Genomic DNA, 24,174 nt, shown 5'->3' with positions numbered 1-24,174 from the left:
TTCGACGCGGAAACGACGGCCATACTTAACATTGGCTGCGTCTCATATAGCAGGGGCAACTTTAAGCCGGGAAAAGCCTAACGTAAACGTTGTAACTTTACTGCGTCGGCCGCGCGTACGTTCGGGAATTTGCGTATCTAGCTAATTTGCATACTCGACGCAGAAATCGACGGACGCGGCACTTAGCGGGCAAAAAAAAAAATTGCAGTTTAGATCCGAAGGCGTAAGAGACTTACGCCTGTCGGATCTAATGGATATCTATGCGTAACTGATTCTAAGAATCAGTCGCATAGATACGACGGGCCAGATTAGGACTTACGACGGCGTACATGGCGCTGCGCCGTCGTAAGTCCTTTAACCACTTACGGACCCCCCACTGTATATATACGTCCTCTTTTTAAACATGGATATCTCAGTAACGGCAGCAGCTGCTGCCACAACTGAGATATCCATGTTTTCAGCTGGCGGCCGTGTAAATGATAACGGCGGTCTCCGCGGCGGATTCGCCGCGAGATCGCCGTTATCGGTGGTGGGAGAGGGGCCCCCCCCCCCTCCCGCCGCTTTTCCGCGCCCTCCGCCGCTTACCGGAGCCGTCGGTAGCGGCGGAGGAGATCCGATGCTGCCGCCAGGAGAGTGAGGACTTGAGTGAGGGCAAGATGGCCCCCACCCGTCCTCATAGCTCTGCTGGGCGGAAGTGACGTCAAAACGTCAGTCCCGCCCAGCCTCTTAAAGAGACAATTTTTTTTCTGTCATTTTTTTAAATGACAAATTTTCCTTTTTTTTTTGCATTTAAGCCTAAATATGAGATCTGAGGTCTTTTTGACCCCAGATCTCATATTTAAGAGGACCTGTCATGCTTTTTTCTATTACAAGGGATGTTTACAAGAAAACAAAAAAAAAATTTTTTTAAAGCGCCCCGTCCTGACGAGCTCGCGCGCAGAAGCGAACGCATACGTGAGTAGCGCCCGCATATGAAAACGGTGTTCAAATCACACAAGTGAGGTATCGCCGCGATCGTTAGAGCGAGAGCAATAATTATAGCCCTAGAGCTACTCTGTAGCTCAAAAAATGCAACTTATAGAATTTTTTAAACGTCGCCTATCTAGATTTTTAAGGGTAAAAGTTTGACGCCATGCCACGAGCGGGCGCAATTTTAAAGCGTGACATGTTGGGTATCATTTTACTCGGCGTAACATTATCTTTCAAAATATATAAAAAAATTGGGCCAAATTTATTGTTGTCTTATTTTTTAATTCAAAAAAGTGAATTTTTTCCAAAAAAAGTGCGCTTGTAAGACTGCTGCGCAAATACGGTGTGACAAAAAGTATTGCAATGACCGCCATTTTATTCTCTAGGGTGTTAGAAAAAAAAAATATATAATGTTTGGGGGTTTTAAGTAATTTTCTAGCAGAAAAAAATGTTTTAGTCTTGCAAACACCAAATCTGAAAAACACCTGAGGTCTTTAAAGCGGTAGTTCACCCTCCTTTCCATCATTAGACCATTAAATTCGGCATCGTAGCGCGAGCTACGGTATGCCGGTCTTAAATTTTTAATCCCCGTACTCACTGTGGTATCGTTGATTGAAGAATCCGACTCCCGCGGGGAATGGGCGTGCCTATGGAGAGGGAGGATGATTGACGGCCGGCTCTGGCACGTCACGCTCCCCGAAGACAGCCGGAGTAGGTCTCGGCTATTCACGACGCCTGCGCACAGGCTATGCGCAGGCGCCGTGAATAGCCAAGCCTATTTCGGCTATTTCCGGAGAAGCGTGACGTGCCAGGGCCGGCCGTCAATCACCTTCTCTCACCATAGGAACGCCCATTCCCCGGATTCTTCAATCATCGATAGCACGGTGAGTACGGGGATAAAAAATGTAAGACCGGCATACCGTAGCTCGCGCTACGATGCCGAATTTAATGGTCTAATAAAAAAAAACTTTTTTTTTTTTTTTAACAGGGTGAACCCCCGCTTTAAGTGGTTAAGAATCTGGGCCTATATATTTTTTATGTTAGATTATTCTCTAGCGCGGTTCTTTACACATTGTTATCATGTTTTAAGCTTGAGTAAACCAATTAAGATCAAATTAAACAGGAAAGCGCAACATATAGAATTAAGAATACGTTTCTGAACATCAGGGTCTTACCTGTAGCAAACTAAAATGTGAAAGATATATGACACAGTGACTGCGCATGATAAGAATGTAGTGAAAAACCAGACACCTGAGAAAGAATAAAATACAAAGAGTTTAATTTAATGGATGTCAGTGCAAACTTATTTGTACTTTATCTGCAGCAATTCTATTTGCTAATCTTTGCGCCAATGTATTCTTACATACTTGCTTAGCAGCCAGCTACTAAACTAAAGCTGGCCATAGATGGATTGAAATTCAGCCGATTCAGCAGGGACCAGCTGAATTTCAATCCATCTATGAGCTCATGCACACTGCAGCTAAAACAAAAGCTGCTTTTTACAGGCATTGAGCTTTTATTTCTGCCTATTATTAAAGCTTGAAGAAGCTTGTTCTTTTTTGTGCTCTCTCGTGTTTTTCTTGAGCTCTTTCGAACTTTTTTGAGTATAAGCTTTTTTTTCACAAACCCTTCTAGTGAGTATTTTCTTAGAGCCCTTTCACACTGGGGCATTTGTGGTAAAGCACCGCTGTTTTTAGCGGTGCTTTACCGTAGTTTTAGCGGTGCTTTTTGGCCACTAGCAGGAGGTCCCCTTAACCCCCGCTATCAGCCGAAAAAGGTTTTAAAGTGCTGCAAAGTTTAAAAAACTAGGGCTGTTACTGATCAAAATGTTTCAGTTCGATTAATCGTTTTTTTTTTTAATCGATTAATCAACTAATTTCGATTAATTATAATGCACATACAGATCCAACTACTTTTAGCTGATCTCCTTGCAGGTTGATTCCCAATGCAGCTACCAACCACTGGAAAATGGATAGCAGGATACACAAAACACACAAAGGCAGCGTTCGATGGGAATAGCATTAAAACTTTTATAGTCTTCAAGTAGGTAACCAAATAAATATTGCACTGGAGATAAATTCGATGTAGCTACATAAACTGTAAAAATGGTGCGAGTAATACCAAACGGTACCAAAAGCAGTCATAAAAACATGTAGCTAAGTATGATACTGGTATAAAAATGTGTACAATGATGCCACTGCTGAATCCAGATGAGGAGAGGTTAACATCAGTCTGTCGGCATGTAGATGTCCCGTGAAGGGAACTATCACAACTCCCAGTGGATGGTTGTAGAATCCCAGGTTGATAGAGGGAAGTGATAGAGGGAAGTGTAACAGCCCTTGCGTGTGGCAGATAGTAAGGTCCCGCCGGCATGCAGATATGAAGGCACAGCAAAGGAGCCCTTTAGATGGACACGGTAAGCCCCGCCGGTGTCCGTGACGTCACTGGATCTCCGACGGAACTCCCTGAAGGCCCAGAAGCCAGCGGAGAGGTGAGTACCAATCAAAAGAATTTTAATCGATCAAAAAGATTTTGATCGATCAAAAAAATTAAAGATTAATCGATTAATTAAAAGTTAATTTGCACAGCCCTATAAAAAACGTTAAAAAAACTTTAAGAAAACTGTATAATGTATGGCCAGCATCAAGCTTTCTGGTACCTTGATTTATCAATTAAATTAGAAGCATTGTTTAAAAAGCAAAACAAGCCTATACCTTTTAATGGCAGAACAATTTAACTAGAGAAATAGAAAACACACAGCTTATTTTTCAAATGACTGGATGTTTGAAGTGAACACAATGAATGATCAGCCCCAATTCTTGTTCTAACTGCAGAGTCATCACAAGCCACCAGAACGGTGGCAGGGTGTCAAATGTACAGCTCCCATTGTATTTTTTGGACAGCTAAACACATGGTTTGGAATAATTATCATTAAATCAAACAGTGCATAAAGGGCATAGGTACAAAATGTTAAAGCCCATGAATACACTCCAAGTGTGCAAGTACAGTCAAAACAAAAGCAGAAAAAACAGCAAGGTCGATACCTTTGATGTTAGTAGAAATCCTCCTCCAATCACGTCCCCCCCCCCCACCCTATTCCACTGTAATCTTCTGGTGCACATAGGCTTTAAAAAAAACAGCCTCAACCTGAGGAATGAAGCTTATCCCCAGAAGGATTCCTGCTCTTTGTATGGAAGCAGTGGTCTCTCTGCAGAAGTCCAACACACACCCTGCTATGTCAGAGCTAGAGCTCTCCAATCAGCAGGTTGAATTAGTTTTGATTAATCTAGAGTTTAACATTTTAACTCAGGAGGAATCAGAGAGACCACTCTTCCAAACAGTGAACAAATGCCTTTCTATGGAGCATGCCGGCAGGGGACAGACCTCTCTAATCAGGCTGTGGCTTAACAGTCTCTGTTCTAATTCATCCCAAAGGTGTTCTATCGGGTTGAGGTCAGGACAGTCAAGTTCCTCACCCCAAACTCGCTCATCCTTGTCTTTATGAACCTTGCTTTGTGCACTGGTCCAAATCATGTGGTGGAGGGATGATAATGGTGTGAGGCTGTGTTTCAGGAGCTGGGCTTGGCTCCTTAATTCCAGTGAAGGGAACTCTTAACAGGGCCGATCCTAGGGTCACATGCGCCTGGGTGCAGAAATATTTCTGGCGCCCCTACAAGGGCGTGGTCACCTTAATAACTCCTCCCCCTTTACAAATGTTTCTATGGCAACGCTTCAAACACAGAAATGCTCCCCCTAAGGAGTTATCGTTACCCTGGGGTCCTCCCACGAACTCTTAACAATAAACAAAATACAGGAAGAGAAGCAGAGTACTCTAATTGGACCTGGAGGGGGGTCTCTCTAATGGACACAGAAAGGGCCTCTGTTAAAGAGTCTGTTTATAAAGAGCCCCCAAAGGAGATAGTCAGAGACTGCAGACATGGTACAAGAGATCAGTGTAGCCTCACCAGTACCCATCAAATGCAGCCTTACCAGTGCTCACCAATTATAGTCTTACCAGTGCCCATCAAATGCAGCCTTACCAGTGGTCACCAATTGTAGCCTTACCAGTGGCCACAAAATGCAGCCTACCAGTGCCCCCCACTCTGATCACATATACCACTACCCTGATTACACCCCTGGATACCCCTCTACACAATGCAGAGAGAGAGAGAGAGAGATGAGGCAGAGAGAGAGAGAGAGGTGAGGCAGAGAGAGAGAGGTGAGAGAGAGGTGAGGCAGAGAGAGAGAGAGAGAGAGGTGAGGCAGAGAGAAAGAGAGAGAGAGAGAGGTGAGGCAGAGAGAAAGAGAGAGAGAGAGAGGGGTGAGGCAGAGAGAGAGAGGTGAGGCAGAGAGAGAGAGGGGTGAGGCAGAGAGAGAGAGGTGAGGCAGAGAGAGAGAGAGGGGTGAGGCAGAGAGAGAGAGAGATAGAGGTGAGGCAGAGAGAGAGAGAGAGAGAGAGAGAGAGAGAGAGGTGAGGCAGAGAGAGAGAGAGAGGTGAGGCAGAGAGAGAGAGAGAGAGGTGAGGCAGAGAGAGAGAGAGGTGAGGCAGAGAGAGAGAGAGAGAGAGGTGAGGCAGAGAGAGAGAGAGAGGTGAGGCAGAGAGAGAGAGAGAGAGGTGAGGCAGAGAGAGAGAGAGAGGTGAGGCAGAGAGAGAGAGAGAGAGGTGAGGCAGAGAGAGAGAGAGAGAGAGGTGAGGCAGAGAGAAAGAGAGAGAGAGAGGTGAGGCAGAGAGAGAGAGAGGTGAGGCAGAGAGAGGTGAGGCAGAGAGAGAGAGAGAGAGGGGTGAGGCAGAGAGAGAGAGAGAGAGGTGAGGCAGAGAGAGAGAGGTGAGGCAGAGAGAGAGAGAGGTGAGGCAGAGAGAGAGAGAGAGAGAGAGATAGAGGTGAGGCAGAGAGAGAGAGAGGTGAGGCAGAGAGAGAGAGAGGTGAGGCAGAGAGAGAGAGGTGAGGCAGAGAGAGAGAGAGAGAGAGGTGAGGCAGAGAGAGAGAGAGAGAGAGAGGTGAGGCAGAGAGAGAGGTGAGGCAGAGAGAGAGAGAGAGGTGAGGCAGAGAGAGAGAGAGAGAGGTGAGGCAGAGAGAGAGAGAGAGAGAGAGGTGAGAGAGAGAGAGGTGAGGCAGAGAGAGAGGTGAGGCAGAGAGAGAGAGAGAGAGAGAGGGGTGAGGCAGAGAGAGAGGGGTGAGGCAGAGAGAGAGGTGAGGCAGAGAGAGAGGTGAGGCAGAGAGAGAGAGAGAGCGAGAGAGGTGAGGCAGAGAGAGAGAGAGGTGAGGCAGAGAGAGAAAGAGAGAGAGGTGAGGCAGAGAGAGAGAGAGGGGTGAGGCAGAGAGAGAGGTGAGGCAGAGAGAGAGGTGAGGCAGAGAGAGAGGTGAGGCAGAGAGAGAGAGAGAGAGAGAGGTGAGGCAGAGAGAGAGAGAGAGGTGAGGCAGAGAGAGAGAGCGAGAGAGGTGAGGCAGAGAGAGAGAGCGAGAGAGGTGAGGCAGAGAGAGAGAGGTGAGGCAGAGAGAGAGGTGAGGCAGAGAGAGAGAGAGAGAGAGCGAGGGGTGAGGCAGAGAGAGAGGTGAGGCAGAGAGAGAGAGAGAGGTGAGGCAGAGAGAGAGAGAGGTGAGGCAGAGAGAGAGAGGCAAGGCAGAGAGAGAGGCAAGGCAGAGAGAGAGAGGCAAGGCAGAGAGAGAGAGGCAAGGCAGAGAGAGAGAGAGAGGTGAGGCAGAGAGAGAGAGAGGTGAGGCAGAGAGAGAGAGAGAGGTGAGGCAGAGAGAGAGAGGTGAGGCAGAGAGAGAGAGAGAGGTGAGGCAGAGAGAGAGAGAGAGGTGAGAGAGAGAGAGAGAGAGAGGCGAGGCAGAGAGAGAGGCAAGGCAGAGAGAGAGGCAAGGCAGAGAGAGAGAGGTGAGGCAGAGAGAGAGAGAGAGGGGTGAGGCAGAGAGAGAGAGAGAGAGAGAGAGGGGTGAGGCAGAGAGAGAGGTGAGGCAGAGAGAGAGAGAGAGGTGAGGCAGAGAGAGAGAGAGAGGTGAGAGAGAGAGAGAGGTGAGGCAGAGAGAGAGAGAGAGAGGGGTGAGGCAGAGAGAGAGGAGAGGCAGAGAGAGAGGTGAGGCAGAGAGAGAGAGAGGTGAGGCAGAGAGAGAGGTGAGGCAGAGAGAGAGGTGAGGCAGAGAGAGAGAGGGGTGAGGCAGAGAGAGAGAGAGAGGGGGGTGAGGCAGAGAGAGAGAGAGGTGAGGCAGAGAGAGAGAGGCGAGGCAGAGAGAGAGGCAAGGCAGAGAGAGAGGCAAGGCAGAGAGAGAGAGGTGAGGGAGAGAGAGAGAGAGGTGAGGCAGAGAGAGAGAGGTGTGAGGCAGAGAGAGAGGGAGAGAGAGGTGTGAGGCAGAGAGAGGTGAGAGAGAGGTGAGGCAGAGAGAGGTGTGAGGCAGAGAGAGAGGTGTGAGGCAGAGAGAGAGAGGTGTGAGGCAGAGAGAGAGGTGTAAGGCAGAGAGAGAGGTGTGAGGCAAAGAGAGAGGTGAGGGAGAGAGAGGAAATGGAATTAGGACGGCACAGACAGACCTACAAGCCCAGGGAGGGGAGACTGTGCCAGCAATGTGACCAGGGGGTCCCGGAGGATGAGGAACACTTCCTGCTACATTGCCCCAAGTACTCATCAGTGAGGGACACTCACTTCCAGAGACTCTCCGCTCTCATCCCGGACTTCAATTCTACAGAAGAGAAGAGGAAACTCCAAATTCTACTGGGAGAAGAGGAGCCAATTGTGAAGATAGCTGCCCAATATGTGACCGCGTGTCACAGACTGAGAGGGATATGAGAGACATTCCCCTTTATATTACCCCCCCTTCCCCTTTATATTACCCCCTTCCCCTTTATATTACCCCCTTCCCCTTTATATTACCCCCTTCCCCTTTATATTACCCCCTTCCCCTTTTCCTTGCTTTGGCAATGCTAATATGTATTTGGTCCTGCCAATAAAGCTTATTTGAATTTGAATTTGAATTTGAATTTGAATTTGAGAGAGAGAGAGAGAGGTGAGGGAGAGAGAGAGAGAGCGAGATGAGGCAGAGAGCGAGATGAGGCAGAGAGAGAGAGAGAGCGCGAGATGAGGCAGAGAGAGAGCGCGAGATGAGGCAGAGAGAGAGCGCGAGATGAGGCAGAGAGAGAGAGAGCGTGCGAGATGAGGCAGAGAGAGAGAGAGCGTGCGAGATGAGGCAGAGAGAGAGAGAGAGCGCGCGAGATGAGGCAGAGAGAGAGAGCGCGCGAGATGAGGCAGAGAGAGAGAGCGCGCGAGATGAGGCAGAGAGAGAGAGAGCGCGCGAGATGAGGCAGAGAGAGAGCGTGAGATGAGGCAGAGAGAGAGAGAGAGAGCGTGAGATGAGGCAGAGAGAGAGAGAGAGAGCGTGAGATGAGGCAGAGAGAGAGAGCGTGAGATGAGGCAGAGAGAGAGAGCGTGAGATGAGGCAGAGAGAGAGAGATGAGGCAGAGAAAGAGAGAGGGTAGTGGACAGAGAGGGGGGCTGAGAGAGAGGGGGGCTAAGAGAGGGTAGTGGAAAGAGAGGGAGGGAGGGAGGGTGAGTGAGAAAGGGGCTCAGAGAGAGGATAGTGGACAGAGAGGGGGGCTGAGTGAGAGTGCTTGGGCTGAGAGAGAGGGTAGTGGTCAGAAGGTGGATTTGAGAGAGATGTGGGGCTGAGAGAGAGAGGTGAGGCTAAGAGAGAGAGAGGATGGCTGGGAGAGAGAGGGATAGGAAGATAGGTCTGTGTTTGTGTCGGATGCCAAGTACCTTCTTGTTCCGGGAGGTGCTCTGCTGCTTCTTGCAGCAGCTCCCTGGCAGCTTGCGCGACGCGGCGCGCCTCCCACTCGTCCTCGTCCTCCTGCTGACTGCTGATGCTGGAGCCTGGAGGAGACATGTCCAGCGACACCACATCAATGTCGCTGGCTGCTTTGAAATCTCCCGCCCACACCCCTTCCCAGGCACAGATTGGCTGCACAAGGGGTTGTGGGCGGGCACAAGGGGGTACATGGGGAGGAGGTGGGGCGGACTTAACTCACCTCCTCTTCTCGGAATACAGTGGGCGCAGGAGATGTAGCCACTGCTGCGGGTGGGTCACCGCGCCCTCACTGACATGCGCTCGCCGCTCGTGACTTGCCTAGCTAGCACGACACATCGATTGGCACGCCGCTCAGCAGCGCTATTTACCACCAGCGGCGCTGCGGCAGCCAACTCGTTGGCAACACACTCGGGACCAACGGTGCTCCTTTGGCGCCCCCTCCCCTGTGGCGCCTGGGTGCAGTGCACCCCGTGCACCCCGCCTCGGACCGGCCCTGACTCTTAAGGTCGTCGGCATACCAAGACATTTTGGACAATTTCATGCTCCCAATTTTGTAGGAACAGTTTGGGGATGGTCCCTTCCTGTTCCAACATGACAAAGCAAGGTCCATAAAGACATGGATGAGTGAGTTTGGGGTGAAGAAACTTGACTGGTCTGCACAGAGTCCTGATCTCAACCCAACAGAACACCTTTGGGATGAATTAGAGCGGAGACTGCAAGCCAGGACTTCTCGTCCAACAACAATGCCTGACCTCACAAATGCGATTTAAGAAGAATGGTCAAACATTCCCAAAGACACACTCCTAAACCTAGTGGACAGCCTTCCCACAAGAGTTGAAGTTGTTATAGCTGCAAAGGGTGGGCCAACTTACTATTGAACCATATGGGATACCTTAATTGTAATACCGATTACTGCATCTATACCCTGAAAAACTCCCTTGTGAACTTAGAAAGACTCTCTGTCGCTTTAAATGTCGGTTTCAGAAACATTGCAATTACATCAGGTGGGCCTTGGCATCCACAGCCTGCAGAAACCTACCATTCCTGACAAACCAGTAGCCGTACATTTTGTACAGGCACAACATAAGACTCATTATCTTAGAGGTATGGTGGTGGATCATGTGTCAACCTTTACACATGGAGGTAATAGAAATCAGTTTTTACTACAAAAATAATCCTATTGTTTTCATACACTGCAGATGGTGGCTCCACAGAGCCTCAACACCATAGTGACTTATCTTCCCCTGTCTGCCTATTGATTCATTATTTGTCACCCTAACCCACTTTAGGAACAAACATATATTGTACATGCTTGTTGTTCAATTATTTATACATGTTTATATATGTTTTTAGGTGTATGTCATTTTCTTGCAGTGTAACACAACACTAGATTGCAGATGACAAGCTAGTATCAGAAACAAAGATTCCCATGACAATCCAGATCACATTGGCAAAATGGGCCAGGTCAGGTGAATAGGTGGAGCTTAGCAATGATTCCTTGAAATTGGAATGCAAGATTATGGTTGCATCTGGTTTCTGGAATGCACTTATCTCCATAGTATACAGGACCTGGTCACAATTGTGTAACCTGATTTGCTGACTGGATCACATGACTGGGTGGAGCCTAGTGATGAGTTCCGGTGTTTGGAGCACAAGGCGGCTTCCAGTTCCTGGAATGCATGCCATCCCTATAGTGATGTACAGGAAAGAAAATGTCCTTATGAGCTGCACATCTCTGCAAACCCTATGTAAGAAAGTGTAACAGCCTCAACCATAGCTCCAGCAAGGCCAGGCCCCAACGTGTTTCACTCCGCTCCCAGAGCTTCATCTGGGGCAGAGTGAAACACATAGTTGCATGCGCAATCATGCAACACTGTACGTAAATGAAAAGACAACATTTTGAAAAAGGACAATACTGTATTTTCTCATTTCTGTTATAAAATTTATCCATGAAAAAAAAAAGAAAATCTAATTACTTTATTAATTGAAGCCAAAATATATTCTGCTACACGTCTTTGGTCAAAAGAAAAATCCCAATAAGTTTATATTAATTGGTTTGTGTGAGAGTTATAGTGTCTACAAACTATAGTATATATACTGGAATTTACACAGCTATACACGCTATACTGTATATACCCTAGCCTGTCTGTATACCCTAGCCTGTCTATATACTACCCTAGCTTGTCTATATACCACACTAGCCTGTCTATATACTACCCTAGCCTGTCTATATACTACACTAGCACTTAACCTAGGTTCACACTTATGTGTTTAGTGCAAATCCTGATAAACTGAATTGTAGTTTTATTTATCATGATTTTTTTTAAATAACAAACATGTTATACTTAACTCCTCTGTGCAAGGGTTTTGCACCGAGCGGCCCAGATCCTCCTCTTCTGGGGTCCCCCAGCGGCACTTCTGGCTACTCCTCTTCTTGAGTGCCTCCACTGAGAGCCGCTTTCCTTGGGGGCACCCGTGTGGGCGCGCTCCCGAGTCCATTAACACAGACAACAGGACTTGGCTCCGCCCCGACTTCCGTGTCATTGGATTTTATTAACAGCAACGGGAGCCAATGGCTCCTGCTGCTATCAATATATCCAATGAGGACCTGAGAGCAGCTGGAGCTGCTGTGCTTGTCCCTGTTTCTGGAACGAACTTGTTCAGGTAAGAAGGTTTTTCTCCCTAATGCATAGAATGCATTAAAGCTGTAGTTCACCCTGACCCACATGATGTTACCATCGAGACAGGCATTGTAGCGCGAGCTACAGTATGCCTGTCCCGATTTTTTTAACCCCGTACTCACCTCGTAGTCGTCCATCGTAGATTTCGGCTCCCGCGGGGAATGGGCGTGCCTATGGAGAGGGAGGATGATTGACGGCCGGCCCTGGCACGTCACTCTCCCCGAAGACAGCCGGAGTAGGTCTCGGCTCTTCACGGCGCGTGCGCACAGGCTATGCGCACGCGTCGTGAAGACCAAGCCTATTTCGGCTATTTCCGGAGAAGCGTGACGCGCCAGAGCCGGCCGTCAATCATCCTCCGTCTCCAGAGGCACGCCCATTCCCCGGTATCTTCGATGGACGACTACAAGGTGAGTATGGGGGGAAAAAATTCGGGACAGGCATACTGTAGCTCGCGCTACAGTGCCTGATTTAAAGGTAAAAGAAAATTTTTTTTTTTTTTTCCTGTCGATAGGGTGAACCCCCGCTTTAAAGTGGTTGTAAACCCTTACACACCACTTTTACCTACTGGTAAGCCTATAATAAGGCTTACCTGCAGGTACTAGAAATATCTCCTAAATCTGCACGGTTTAGGAGATATTTACCATATACACTTGGGCCAATGTCATCGGCGCATGTGCACTGAAGAAAAGGCACTTCTAAAGGACCCATGCCTTGACCGTCGGCTCCAGCATGCATGTGCATGCCACTCCGGACAGTCACAGAGCCAGAAATCCATGGCCTCGGAAGGAAAAGGGTGAAGATAGACGCGGCCACCAGCAGGGACCTCGGGGCATCGCAGGCTTTGTTTGCAGGTAAGTGCAACATAATGGGCTAGTATGCGATTCATACTAGCATATTATGCTTTTACGTTGCAGGGGAAAAAAGAGAACGTAAAACCCATCAGGGTTTACTTTCTCTTTAAGGTGAAAAACCTTGAGCGTTTGCAAACAACTTTAATTGCTCCCTCGTGCCAAGGAAAGCTGGTAAGGGGAATCTATTTAGATTCAAATTGCTTTTGCATCTATAAATGTTGAAGGCATATTATATGGCATGTACCCCAGAGAAAGGGGTTCTATAAAAAGTGCATTGTTTACAGTAAAGCATTAGATCAAATTAGGATTGTACCTAAAATATGAATTTTTTCATATGCTGCTTACCCACTAAGTTGCTATTAAACTCCTTAAAGGAGGCAAGGGTATTATTGTATGCATCCCAAGATATATCAGGTGCCATCTCTTCCATCTGTGCCTCCCAACTGTGGACCAGTTCTACAATAATGCCGAATGCACTGTACTCTATGGTGACAAACTGGTGAGGTAATAAAAAAAAAAAAAACAATTAAAAACAAGTATGTGAAAATATAATTAGCTAACATTATAACAACAGAAATTATCTAATATCATTACATGGTGTTATATATTTTCTAAATTTGTAGCAGGAACAATATTTACTTTTACAGCCTTGTTTATTTTTTGCCACCCATTGTCATTTACGTGTCCCAATACAAATCATATACACAATCATGTAGCGCCATGTCTTTTTTTTTTTTTACTTTCCTGTTTAAAATGCAAACCTTATTTTAATGCGATTAGTATTACATTTTAAATAAAATACATTTGGGAAAGTACTATTAGCACTACTAAAAGCAACATACTGTAGTTGATAATATTCATTATGGCCGGCCATACACAGTTCTTGATGAATCTCAGCCCATTCGAACCGTTAATGAGCAGGCTGAATGTAACAAGTTGATCTATCAATCAACTTGGGTACAACCAACCTGCTGGATTCTCTTGCGATTATCGCTAGCGGCTGCTATAGCCACTAGAAATAATTACTGTTTCAGACAATACTAACAGGGGAATCCCTCCTGCCAAGCAGACAATTACTTGGCAGGAGGGATTCCCTTGTCAGCATTGTCTGTGTTGTTGGGGGAACTGTGTGAATTTATTTCCTGCAAACTGTGGTTGCAGGAAATAAATTTTCACCATGTATGGCCGGCCATACAGAACCTGGTGAATTGACTTCATCCTGGAGTTGAGCCGCAAGAGCCAGTTATATGGTAGCTCCATAGGTGTGCGCAGCCTATTGCATTAGGGTGTGCACACCAAAGCTCAAACACACATGCATGCGTAATATATCATATATGGCAGTGGGCAAGTCAGTAGGGCTTTGTCAGCAGGGCAGAGATCGGTGTCAGTAGTTTATCTTTATTTGTATTATTATTATTATTATTTTTTGACAATTTTAATTTTATTATTTATTTTTTTAAATATTTTTTTTTTTTTTTTTTTTTTTAGGAGCCCTGTTTGGGGGCTTTGGTGAAATTTCAGTGGTCTAAACAGAACCCTGACGTCTAACTTTTGAGACAGAGAAAGGGACTGATGACAGATTCCCCAGTCCCTTTCTCTGCAGCCAGGCAGCAGGGGGAATCTGCATAGTACAGGGTGATTAGGGTGTGCCCAGGCACACCTTACACCCTATGTGCGCACGCCTATGGGTAGCTCTCTGATTTTCATTCTCTTGTTATTATGTTAAAGGGGTTGTAAAGGAATTTTTTTCCCCCCCTAAATAGCTTCCTTTACCTTAGTGCAGTTCTCCGTCACTTACCCCATTCTTCCATTTTGCTTTTAAATGTCCTTATTTCTTTTGAGAAATCCTCACTTCCTGTTCTTCTGTCTGTAATTACACACAGTAATGCAAGGCTTTCTCCCTGGTGTGGAGAAAGCCTCTTGAGGGGGGAGGGGGCGAGCAGGCAAGTCAGGACACTCTCTACTTTGCAGATAGAGAAAGGAGCTGTGTGTTAGTGGGCGTCCTGACTAGGGTTCCCACCTCATCCCTTTAAAACAGAACACATATGAATTACACAGGTTCTGAGGCTAATTTAATTTAGATAAGGCTCCACTTGAGTTCAATTACCACCTTAAAGCGGAGTTCCACCCAGGAAAACAACATTTGGCCAAAAGTCCTAAAAAAATTAAATAAAAAAAAAGTGAAAAAAAAAAAATTATACTCACCCGAAATACATGTTGCTATGCGGAAGTCCGTAATCTGCCTCATCCTCACCGCGGTATGTTTTCTTCTTCTTCTTCTTCTAGTGAATGGGGCGCGCTGCTTTCTGGGAACTGTGTGTGTTCTCAGAGAGCAGCCGCCCATTCACAAGCCGGCACGAGACTCACACAGGCGCAGTAGGAAATGGGCAGTGAAGCCGTAAGGCTTCACTGCCTGTTTCCCCTAGTGTGAATGGCGGCGCGGGACCTGCATCAGTCGTGGGATCGGCATCGGGGGGCCATCAGCGCGGGCAAGTAGGACAAGGTGAGTGTCCTTATTAAAAGTCAGCAGCTACACTGTTAGTAGCTGTTGACTTTAAAAAAAAAAAAAGAATTGCAGGTGGAATCCCGCTTTAATCAGCCACAGAACCTGTGTAATTCATATGTGTTCTGTTTTAAAGGGATGAGGTGGTAACCCTAGTCCTGACACTCCTGCTCGCCCCCTCCCCCCTCAGGAGGCTTTCTCCACACAAGGGAGAAAGCCTTGCATTACTGTGTGTAGTTAGACAGAAGAAAAGGAAGTGAGGATTTCTCAGAAGAAATAAGGACATTTAAAAGCAAAATGGAAGGATGAGGTAAGTGAAGGAGGACTACACTAAGGTAAAGGAAGCTATTTAGGGAAAACATTTTTTTCCTTTACAACCCCTTTAAGTGTCTTCTTTATCCCATTTAGCTAGCCATACAGGGCTAAATGTTTTGCCAATTTCTTCTTATTCCATTTAAATAAAAGCTGTGGGTGGCGCTTCATCAGCGTGCAAAGAAAAACATATTTCTTGCAAAGGCAGGCCATAGACGGTGTACATTTCCCCATTGAAAATTTGGGGTTGCAACCATTTCGGGTTGCAGGAAAGAAATTCACATTGTTCTGGAAACCGTCCCCACCAGGAGAAGACAGTGATTATTGCTAGCGGCTAGAGCAGCCGCTAGTGATAATTGCAAGTGAATACTGCAGGCTGGTTTTACCCAAGTTGATTGATCAACTTGGTACATTCAGCCTGTCCACACATGGTTCAAATCCGGGAACCTGGCCAAGACTTGAACTTACTGCTCATATTTATAGAGTAATTCAGCTCAGTACTCACTTTCAGCCTACAGTAGGAACATGGAAAACATTTAACAGCCACAGGGCAAGTACCAGACTCTGCTTTTTGTTTGCATATAAGTACAGGATCTCATATTAGTTATTTATTTGTGGGGAAAACAAATAGCATTCAAAAAAAAACAAATCATAGCTTTGTGTTCTTGCATTAATAGTGCATAGAAACCCTAACAATGAATGTATTTTATTTGTTCATTTTTGGCCTGTTAAATAAAACTTTGAAAGGATTTTGTTGTATCTGTTTGATCTGTGACTCACAATGTAAAGGCAAAACAGCGATAGCACAGTAGTGCCAATCATTCTTCCTGGAAACTTAAAACATGGATCCCATGTATATATTTTACTTTCAAACCAGGTTTTCTGCACCCTGCAATAAGTAAGCATATTATATTAGGAACATGTAAAATAAAACAAAACAAAAAAAACACTCTAAAGATAAATAAATCTCAGGATGTAAAATGTATTAAACTATTTAATGTTTATCAAAGTACAAACTTTTTTATTAGAGTAGGAAAGGGTTAAAGCTCCCGCCAGCTTTATATTTTGCTGTCTATAGCCAATTGGAGAGATTTCCCTTTATTTCCTCTCCTAAAAGGTATAGCAGGAAGGAAGGAACTCTCTCTCCTGTCAGACTGTCACTGTAATGCCCTGTACACACGATCAGTTCATCCGATGATAACGGTCTGATGGATTTTTTCATCAGATATTCGATGAAGCTGACTTTCATCAGTCTTGCCTACACACCATCAGTTAAAAAACCGATCGTGTCAGAACGCGGTGACGTAAAACACAACGACGTGCAGAGAAAAATGAAGTTCAATGCTTCCGAGCATGCGTCGACTTGATTCTGAGCATGCGTTGATTTTTAACCGATGGATTTCCCCACAGACGATCGTTTTTTTTTTTATATTGTTTTTTTAACCATCAGATAATTTTAAAACAGGTTCTACGTTTTTTCACCGATGGGAAAAAAAACAATGGGGCCCACACACGATCGGTTCGTCTGATGAAAATGGTCCGTCAGATCGTTTTCATCAGACGAACCGATCGTGTGTATGCGGCATAAGTGTCCCCACTGGAAGATTTTTTCCTTATTTTACGTTCCATAGACAACTAACAATTTTGGATTTTTCCTCACTTTTAGTTCCAGTGGTAACTAGGACACATAACCTGAATCTCCCCTGCAGGAACATAGACAGCAATAAAGACCTTACAGAGATTCTAACCCTTCCCTACTCTATACAAAAACAAAATAAAATGCCTTTGGATAAACTTTAATGATTACAATTCATATTTTTGCTTCAGGTGGTCGACAGAAGGTTGATAATCAACTGGCTTTTGATACTCTTCTTGACCCTATTGGAGAGATATACCTTCTACAGGAAGAGAGATATTACTTTTTGTAGGGACACCCAGAGAAGTAAGATTAGGCCACATTTTGCATTGTATAGGATAGTATTGTTCGCTACTATGTTCTTTTACTGCCATCTTGTGGTGATGTTTGATATTACATTCTTTTTGACTAGCTTTGAATTTCTGCAGTGTTACAGAACAGACATGATGGCCAAAGTTGCATTGAAAAGAAAAGAAAAGCATACTCCCAAACATTTCAGACTATGTTTTCAATCTTATACAAATTTCGTTTTCACCTTAAAGCCCAAATTAACTTTAATAATGTATTACCGTATATGCAGCCAGGCTGCACAGTAAAAGCTGCATGAAAGGTTAAAATACACTGTGAAGCCCTAGTCTGGAGAACTGCACCATGGCTCTCAATGAAGGAAAGAACAGGTAGGACCAAAATATCAGAGAATCAAAGTTTATCTTTAAAACCCATAAAAAGCCTCAAAACAACCTGAAATCGCCCAAATGTTGTCTTCCAATGAAGTTAGCATACAGGCAAAACTGTACTCATTCCTAACAGTAATGATTTAAAATACAGATGTGGCAGTATGTGATAATGGATTGATGTTTACTGTGTATTGTCCACAAGGTTAACTATTTTAACATGGAAAAATAAATGTTGGAAAAAATTGTCCACCTGTTAAAATATGCCAAAAAATAACCAACATCACTAGTCTGATTTTTCTGGCAACATTTGAATGATCTTTCTGTAATAAACACATTACCAACACAAACTGGCCATCATTTCAGACTGTTAAAATTTGACTAGGGGTAGGCTAATTTTGCAATGATAATAATCAAATGTTACATTTCTATTTTACATTCTTTGTACCATTGTTCTCCAGCTGGCCATTAACTGAAGCTCACCATAGACATAAGAGGAAATCAGATCCTGAGCCCCCATTTACACCGGTGCAACTTGTCATGTGATTTGACAGTTCCAAATCGCATGAAATGTTGCACCCCCATTGCCGGCAATGAAGTTGTTCATATTGCCACGACGCAGTGATATGAAAAAGGTTCCTGCACTACCTTTTACTGATTTCATTGCGACTTGCAAAGACTTCTGTTAAATGAAGCCACAATGAAATTGGCAGTGCAAATCGCACTGATGTGCGGCTTTGAATTGCTCTGAAGTAGCGAGATTTCACAGCCACACTGGTGGGAACAGGGGCTAAAGGCTACCATATGCAGCTCAAATTATGTTGAATCAGCCAAATATGGTGAGTGACCTTGTCGGCACTATCCAACTTATCGAAAGGCAATTCAACAAAGAGCAAGGAGCCGGGTAAAAAATAGTTGGTCAAACAGCACCTGCATCCAATCAGATACAGGCACTATTCGGCTATTCTGACAGCTGCATATACTGGCTGTCAGGATACAATAGCTGGCAGGGGAGATTCTTCCATCCTCCCACATATTGTTTAGCATGAATGGAGGCGTCTATTGGGCTAGGTTCACACCTGTCCCTTTTTTTTAAGCCTATTTAAAGCGGGGGTTCAACCATCAATTTAACAGTTTGAAAAAGCAGTTACATTCCTGGCATGCCGGGAATGCTAACTGTTACATTAGTTGTGCTCTCAACCAAACTGTCAAACCATCCAATGGCTGGTGTCATAACTGATCACATGTGCAGCATCATGGCAGTTGAAGATTAAACAGAGGCCAAGACGCGCCTTAGCAGCCGTCAATCAACTCCTCTTTGCTTAGAAACGCCCATTCCCCGCAGGATTCCCCGCTCGGGGCCGGAAAACAAGGGCTCATATAACGATGAGTACAAGTAAAAAAAAAAAAAAACAGCATACTGCAGATGTTAGCAGTATGCTACAGCTAATGTCAAAAAGTGGATTTTTTGGGTGAACCTCTGCTTTAAGCACGTTTTTTGCATGTCTTCAAGTGCATTTTTGATGCATTTTAATGCTTCATTTGTTTTTTTTGTAGAAGGAAGAGATGGTTGTTAAACACAAAACCCTACCAAAAATGCATGTATATGCGTTTTTCATCCATTTTGATGCACTGCGATTGAAGTTTATGGATCCAAAAATACACATTTTTGCAGGAGAAAAGTCCCTGCACCTCTTTCAAAAAAACACTGCAGGAAACTAAATACACCATGGAAAACCATGGAAATTGATTGTTCTGCATTTCTGCTCTTCTGAAAATTAGCTAAAAACGCACAGGTGTGAACCCAGGATTAGGCTTTTTTTTGTTCAGTCTGCAGGCTGAATGAAATAAATTGGTAAGCATATGGCCAGCTTAAGCAATGGCATGACTGCTGGAAGATCCATAATTTTGACCAACAGATGAAAATATATGGCTTGTCTGATAGACAAACACACCACACCTTCAGTGACTTCTTGGGCAAATATTTTATATCTACATATTTTTGGTTAAAAAATGTTTTGCCTATGTAGTGAAAAGTAAACGTATACACTATTAGCTAGATTCAGGTACATGTGTGTATCTTTGCGGCAGCGTAGCGTATCGTATTTACGCTACGCCGCCATAAGTCAGAGAGGCAAGTGCTGTATTCACAAAGCACTTGCCTCCTAAGTTACGGCGGCGTCGCATTAATGGGGCCGGCGTAAGCGCGCCTAATTCAAATGAGGATGAGGGGGCGTGTTTTATGTAAATGGGTGGTGACCCAACGTGATTGACTTTTTTAAAAGCGGTGCATGCGCCGTCCATGTACATATCCCAGTGTGCATTGCTCCAAAGTACGCTGCAAGGATGCACGGACGACTTATGCAAATGACGCCATACTTAACATTGACTAGGCTAGCTATTTGTTCGACTAACTTTACGCCAGAAAAAGCCATACGTAAACGACGTAAAAAAAATGCACCGGGCGCACGTACGTTCGTGAATCGGCATATCTAGTCATTTACATATTCTACGCCAAACTCAACGGAAGCGCCACCTAGCGGCCAGCGGAAAAATTGCACCTTAAGATACGACGGCGTAGGAGTCTTACGCCGCTCGTATCTTAGCCTAATTTAAGCGTATTTGGTTTCCAGACCGTGTGTACAAGGCAATAGGAGGTCCTTTTTGCAAACAAGTATAACAAAATGCTTTTTAATATGGTATATTTACCAGAGCTAAAAAGAGTGAATGGGCAAACAAGGAGCAAATAAGAGAAGTGCATTGTTACGGTTTACACACACACTTTAACACTTTACACACACTTTAAGATATTCACTGGCAATTTATATTTTCCCCCTTTTATTCTGCATACCCTTACTAAACAGTCCATGGAAGGAGAGTGAGGATTGAGGATTTCTGATATGTGAGTGATCTCTGGACATGACTACTACATCGTTTTAGCTTCTTTACCAAAACATATCATAAACTTACTCAACAGGTTTTCTGAAGAGCCGTTTTACATGCTCAGCTTGATGGATTGGTAGAAATAATGTTTCTTCCTTGGGAAATGTAAAAAATTAAATATTAGAAAGAAAAATTTGAACAGCAACAAGCATCTCAAGTGCCTAAACAAATGTTTTTAACATGATGATAACTTAAAACTGGCATAATATTAAATGTAAATAGTTGACAAGTCTTGATGGGGCACACAACAAAGCATTAAAGGATTGGCAAACTTCACAGTTACTGTAATGCTTGGAAATTTTCTTCATGTGAATAGCGATGCTAAAGCTGCCACTTATTACCGTATTTATCGGCGTATAACACGCACAGGCTTATAGCACACACCCTAACTTTAAGAGGGAAGTTTCAGAAAAAAAAACTTTCCACAGCCCCCTGCGTATAACACGCAGGCACAGTTTACCCTCTATTTTCAGGGTAAAAAAGTAATTACTGTGATAGCAGTTCATTGCATGTTTTCCAGCTTTATACATGATTTTTTTTCTTTAATGTTTATATCACTCTGTTTATATACCTCAGAGCCATATCTCTGTGGCACAAAAACACTCAGCCAGAAGAATCCCATCCAGTCACACAATTCTTCCCATAGTTTGGAAGATTAACCATACGATTGGAATCTGGTGACTAGAATCCAACATCTGTATGTACATATTTAAAGGTATTTTTTGTGGATAATGCTGTCAATTTTTTTTTTTTAATGTCTAATCTGACACAATGATAAATTGTTCAATGGTAGAAGAAAGGGTCATGAAAAAGCCCCCTTGTGTTTTCTAATCTAATACACGACTGTTCCTTTAGGGGTTATCATTTTGCTGATTAAGCAAAAAACATGTGTTTTTGTGTAAAATGGGTATTGTGTTGAAAACAAAATCAGACATAGGAAGTGACGTATATGTGTCATGAGATGTCTGCATTTAAATCTGACATAATAGTAATGTGAAATGACGAGTTTGCTTAGATAACACGTTAATGACTGTGATTGATTGATTGTATGTTAAAAAGGAAATGTGTCATTTGAATATGTAACCGTTTTTGGTGGACTGTGGTCTTAAGTAACACCTAACTTATATCCACTATTTAACACCATGCCGAAGATAATACAAGTGGAACAATGTATTGTAGAGTAACTTGTCTTGCGTCAATCATTGGGTCCCTTCTGCATAGAGATATACTTGGATATGAAATAGGCAAAAAAGGACACTGCTCTAATGGTGAACTTAACTCTGAGCTGCAACTAAACAGTGAGATACACAACAAACAGAATATATAAAAAATAAAGCTGCACTCTAAAGGACCCCAACAAGAAATTGGGAAAAATATATGACATGTAATAATGAAACAACATATGAATTAGGTGATATTAAAGTAACTTCTCATTTTGGGTTATCAGTTACCAGTCACTTTAATATCACCTAATATGTTCCATATGTTGTTTCATTATTACATGTTATATTTTTTTCCCAATTTCTTGTTGGGATCCTTTAGAGCGCAGATTTATTTTTTGTATACTTGGATATGAGGCAAGGGAAATGGCAGATGAAAGGTAATTGTAATTACCATGTTTCCCTGAAAATAAGCCTGTGTCTTATATTAAATTTGGCAACAAAAGACACAGTAGGGCTTATTTTTGGGGTAGGTCTTACCATGTAATGTGCTGTCTTCTCTCCCCCTCTCTCTCCCTGCCTGACAGGAATCCCCAGTGTGAACTGAGTTAAAATGCTTGTAAAATCCTATAATTCACTCTATTACAGTAGTATATAATGTATAACGTGTGTGTTTCTGTAATACAATTGCACCAAATACCTTTGTTATAGCGCCGCTCTGCGCTTCTGTGACCCGCCAGAGCTCTCTTTTCCGCAATTAGATTACAGAAACACACACATTGTACATTATCTACTACTGTAATAGAGTGGGTTTTAAAATTTTGCAAGCATTTTAAACTAGGGCTTATTTTTGGGGTAGGGCTTATTTTGCAGCCCTCCTGGAAAATAACGCTAGGTCTTATTTTCGGGGAAACACGGTAGATAAGATGATAGTCCAGAACTAGAGTTTAAAGGTGAAAATGCACCTTTCAGTAGAGTTATCATGTAAATGTTTTGCATTCATACTTACATCTCTGATGTCAGCTCCAAGCAGTATTCGAATGGATTTTATAAATATGTGAACAAACCGTCCAATTAGGAAGATCAAGCACAGGAGAGCTGGCCAATAAAAAATAACCTTTTCATACTGACCTACGATCTGAAAAACCCAATAAAAATGTATCACATTTATATTGTATATGTATTGAATAAAGAGAAAGGGACATTCATAAATCGTCTACTGTGTATCAATCTCTAGTATATAACTGAAGACATTTAAAAATTTCTACAGCAAAAATACTGTAAAGTTTAAAACTTAGAGAAGACCTGTGACTAATAAGAATCCATAATACTTACCTCCCCATGAGGGCATGATGCAATGGCAATCATTGTGACTATAAACCTAAAAATATTTCTAGAATTAGTACAAAATTAAAGATATATATAAAATAAATTCATTAAGTCATCAGACTGCATTGATGATGACTGCTGTATACATTAATATACGTTTAAAAAGGTGCTCTGCTGTATTCTCTGGTCATTTTGATGTAATCCCTGTTCGGCACCATGTGCTGTTTATAGAAGTTAAAGGGGTTGTAAAGGTAAAACATTTTTTCCTAAATAGCTTCCTTTACCTTAGTGCAGTCCTCCTTCACTTACCTCATCCTTCCATTTTGCTTTTAAAGTGGAGTTCCACCCATAAATATAACATTACATCAGTAGTTTTAAAAAAATGTCATTAGTCCTTTACGGAAAAAATAGTTTTTTTTAGATGCCTTCAAAGTGTTGTTGCTAGGCAGAATAGTTAATCTTCCCACTTCCTGCACCTAGGTGCTTAATGCTTCCTAACCTACACCGCACAGACTCCTGGGAATGTAGTGGGTGTAACTTTCCAGGAGTCTGTGCACTCCCCAGTCTCAAAGAATCATGTGACTTGGACAGCACAGGTGCTGAAACCTGATCTGACACTGCTTGTGCAGCACTGAGCATGTTCGAGATCTGCAAGGCTGAAATCCAGGAAGTCATACAGTCTGGCTTCATGATGCCCACACTTAAGATGGCCCCAGTCAATTTCTATTTTATAAAGTGTCTAAATGCTGTAACAACCTAACAAAACGGACCTTAGTTTACAGGCCAACTTTACTAGAATACATTAAGCTTGTGTATTACAGGGGTATTTATATTTAAAAAGTGAAATTGTGGCCGGAACTCCGCTTTAAATGTCCTTATTTCTTCTGAAAAATCCTCACTTCCTGTTCTTCTGTCTGTAACTTAATGTGACCACATTTCTAAACTGCCATTCAGGAAAACCTCCCCCCGCACCCACGCCCGCCCCCAAAAATATGATTTTTTTATACTGTTTTGCCAGTTTTTGAAAAAACAAAAGCCAACAGTGGCAGTCGGGTGGCTCAGGCCACGGGAGGGAGGAGGACGGAGAAGTCGGGCAATGTGAGCGCTGCGGGAGTCGGGACGGGTACTGGGCAGCTGAGCAGTGGACTGGATCTAAGCCAGCCAGCACTGCATAATTCCGCTGGCTGGAGGAATCAGGACTCAGGAGGAGAGTGTTATCGAGTCCCTCTCTGGGCTGGCTGCTCTCTCTGCTGCTGCTGCCATGGCCAGAGTAGGAGAGGAGGTGGGTGGACTCAGAGGCTAGCGCAGGGCAGCACT

General features: G+C 43.9%; 1 protein-coding gene across 2 annotated transcripts in view; it reads right to left on the bottom strand.

Moving 5' to 3' along the window:
- Positions 1 to 24,174, bottom strand: part of LOC120946215 (stimulated by retinoic acid gene 6 protein-like) — a 93,109-nt gene that overhangs the window by 38,004 nt on the left and 30,931 nt on the right. For both annotated transcript variants that reach the window (XM_040361040.1, XM_040361041.1), the window contains 6 exons: positions 22,864 to 22,909; positions 22,538 to 22,666; positions 20,396 to 20,463; positions 15,896 to 16,004; positions 12,646 to 12,796; positions 2,145 to 2,220 (listed from right to left, as the gene is read on the bottom strand). In XM_040361040.1, the coding sequence (XP_040216974.1) occupies positions 2,145 to 2,220; positions 12,646 to 12,796; positions 15,896 to 16,004; positions 20,396 to 20,463; positions 22,538 to 22,666; positions 22,864 to 22,909 (579 nt within the window). The remainder of the gene's footprint in view (positions 1 to 2,144; positions 2,221 to 12,645; positions 12,797 to 15,895; positions 16,005 to 20,395; positions 20,464 to 22,537; positions 22,667 to 22,863; positions 22,910 to 24,174) is intronic.

Source organism: Rana temporaria, chromosome 1, assembly GCF_905171775.1.
Source record: "Rana temporaria chromosome 1, aRanTem1.1, whole genome shotgun sequence".
Classification (NCBI taxonomy): Eukaryota; Metazoa; Chordata; class Amphibia; order Anura; family Ranidae; genus Rana; species Rana temporaria.
This window is presented reverse-complemented; position numbering and strand designations above follow the sequence as displayed.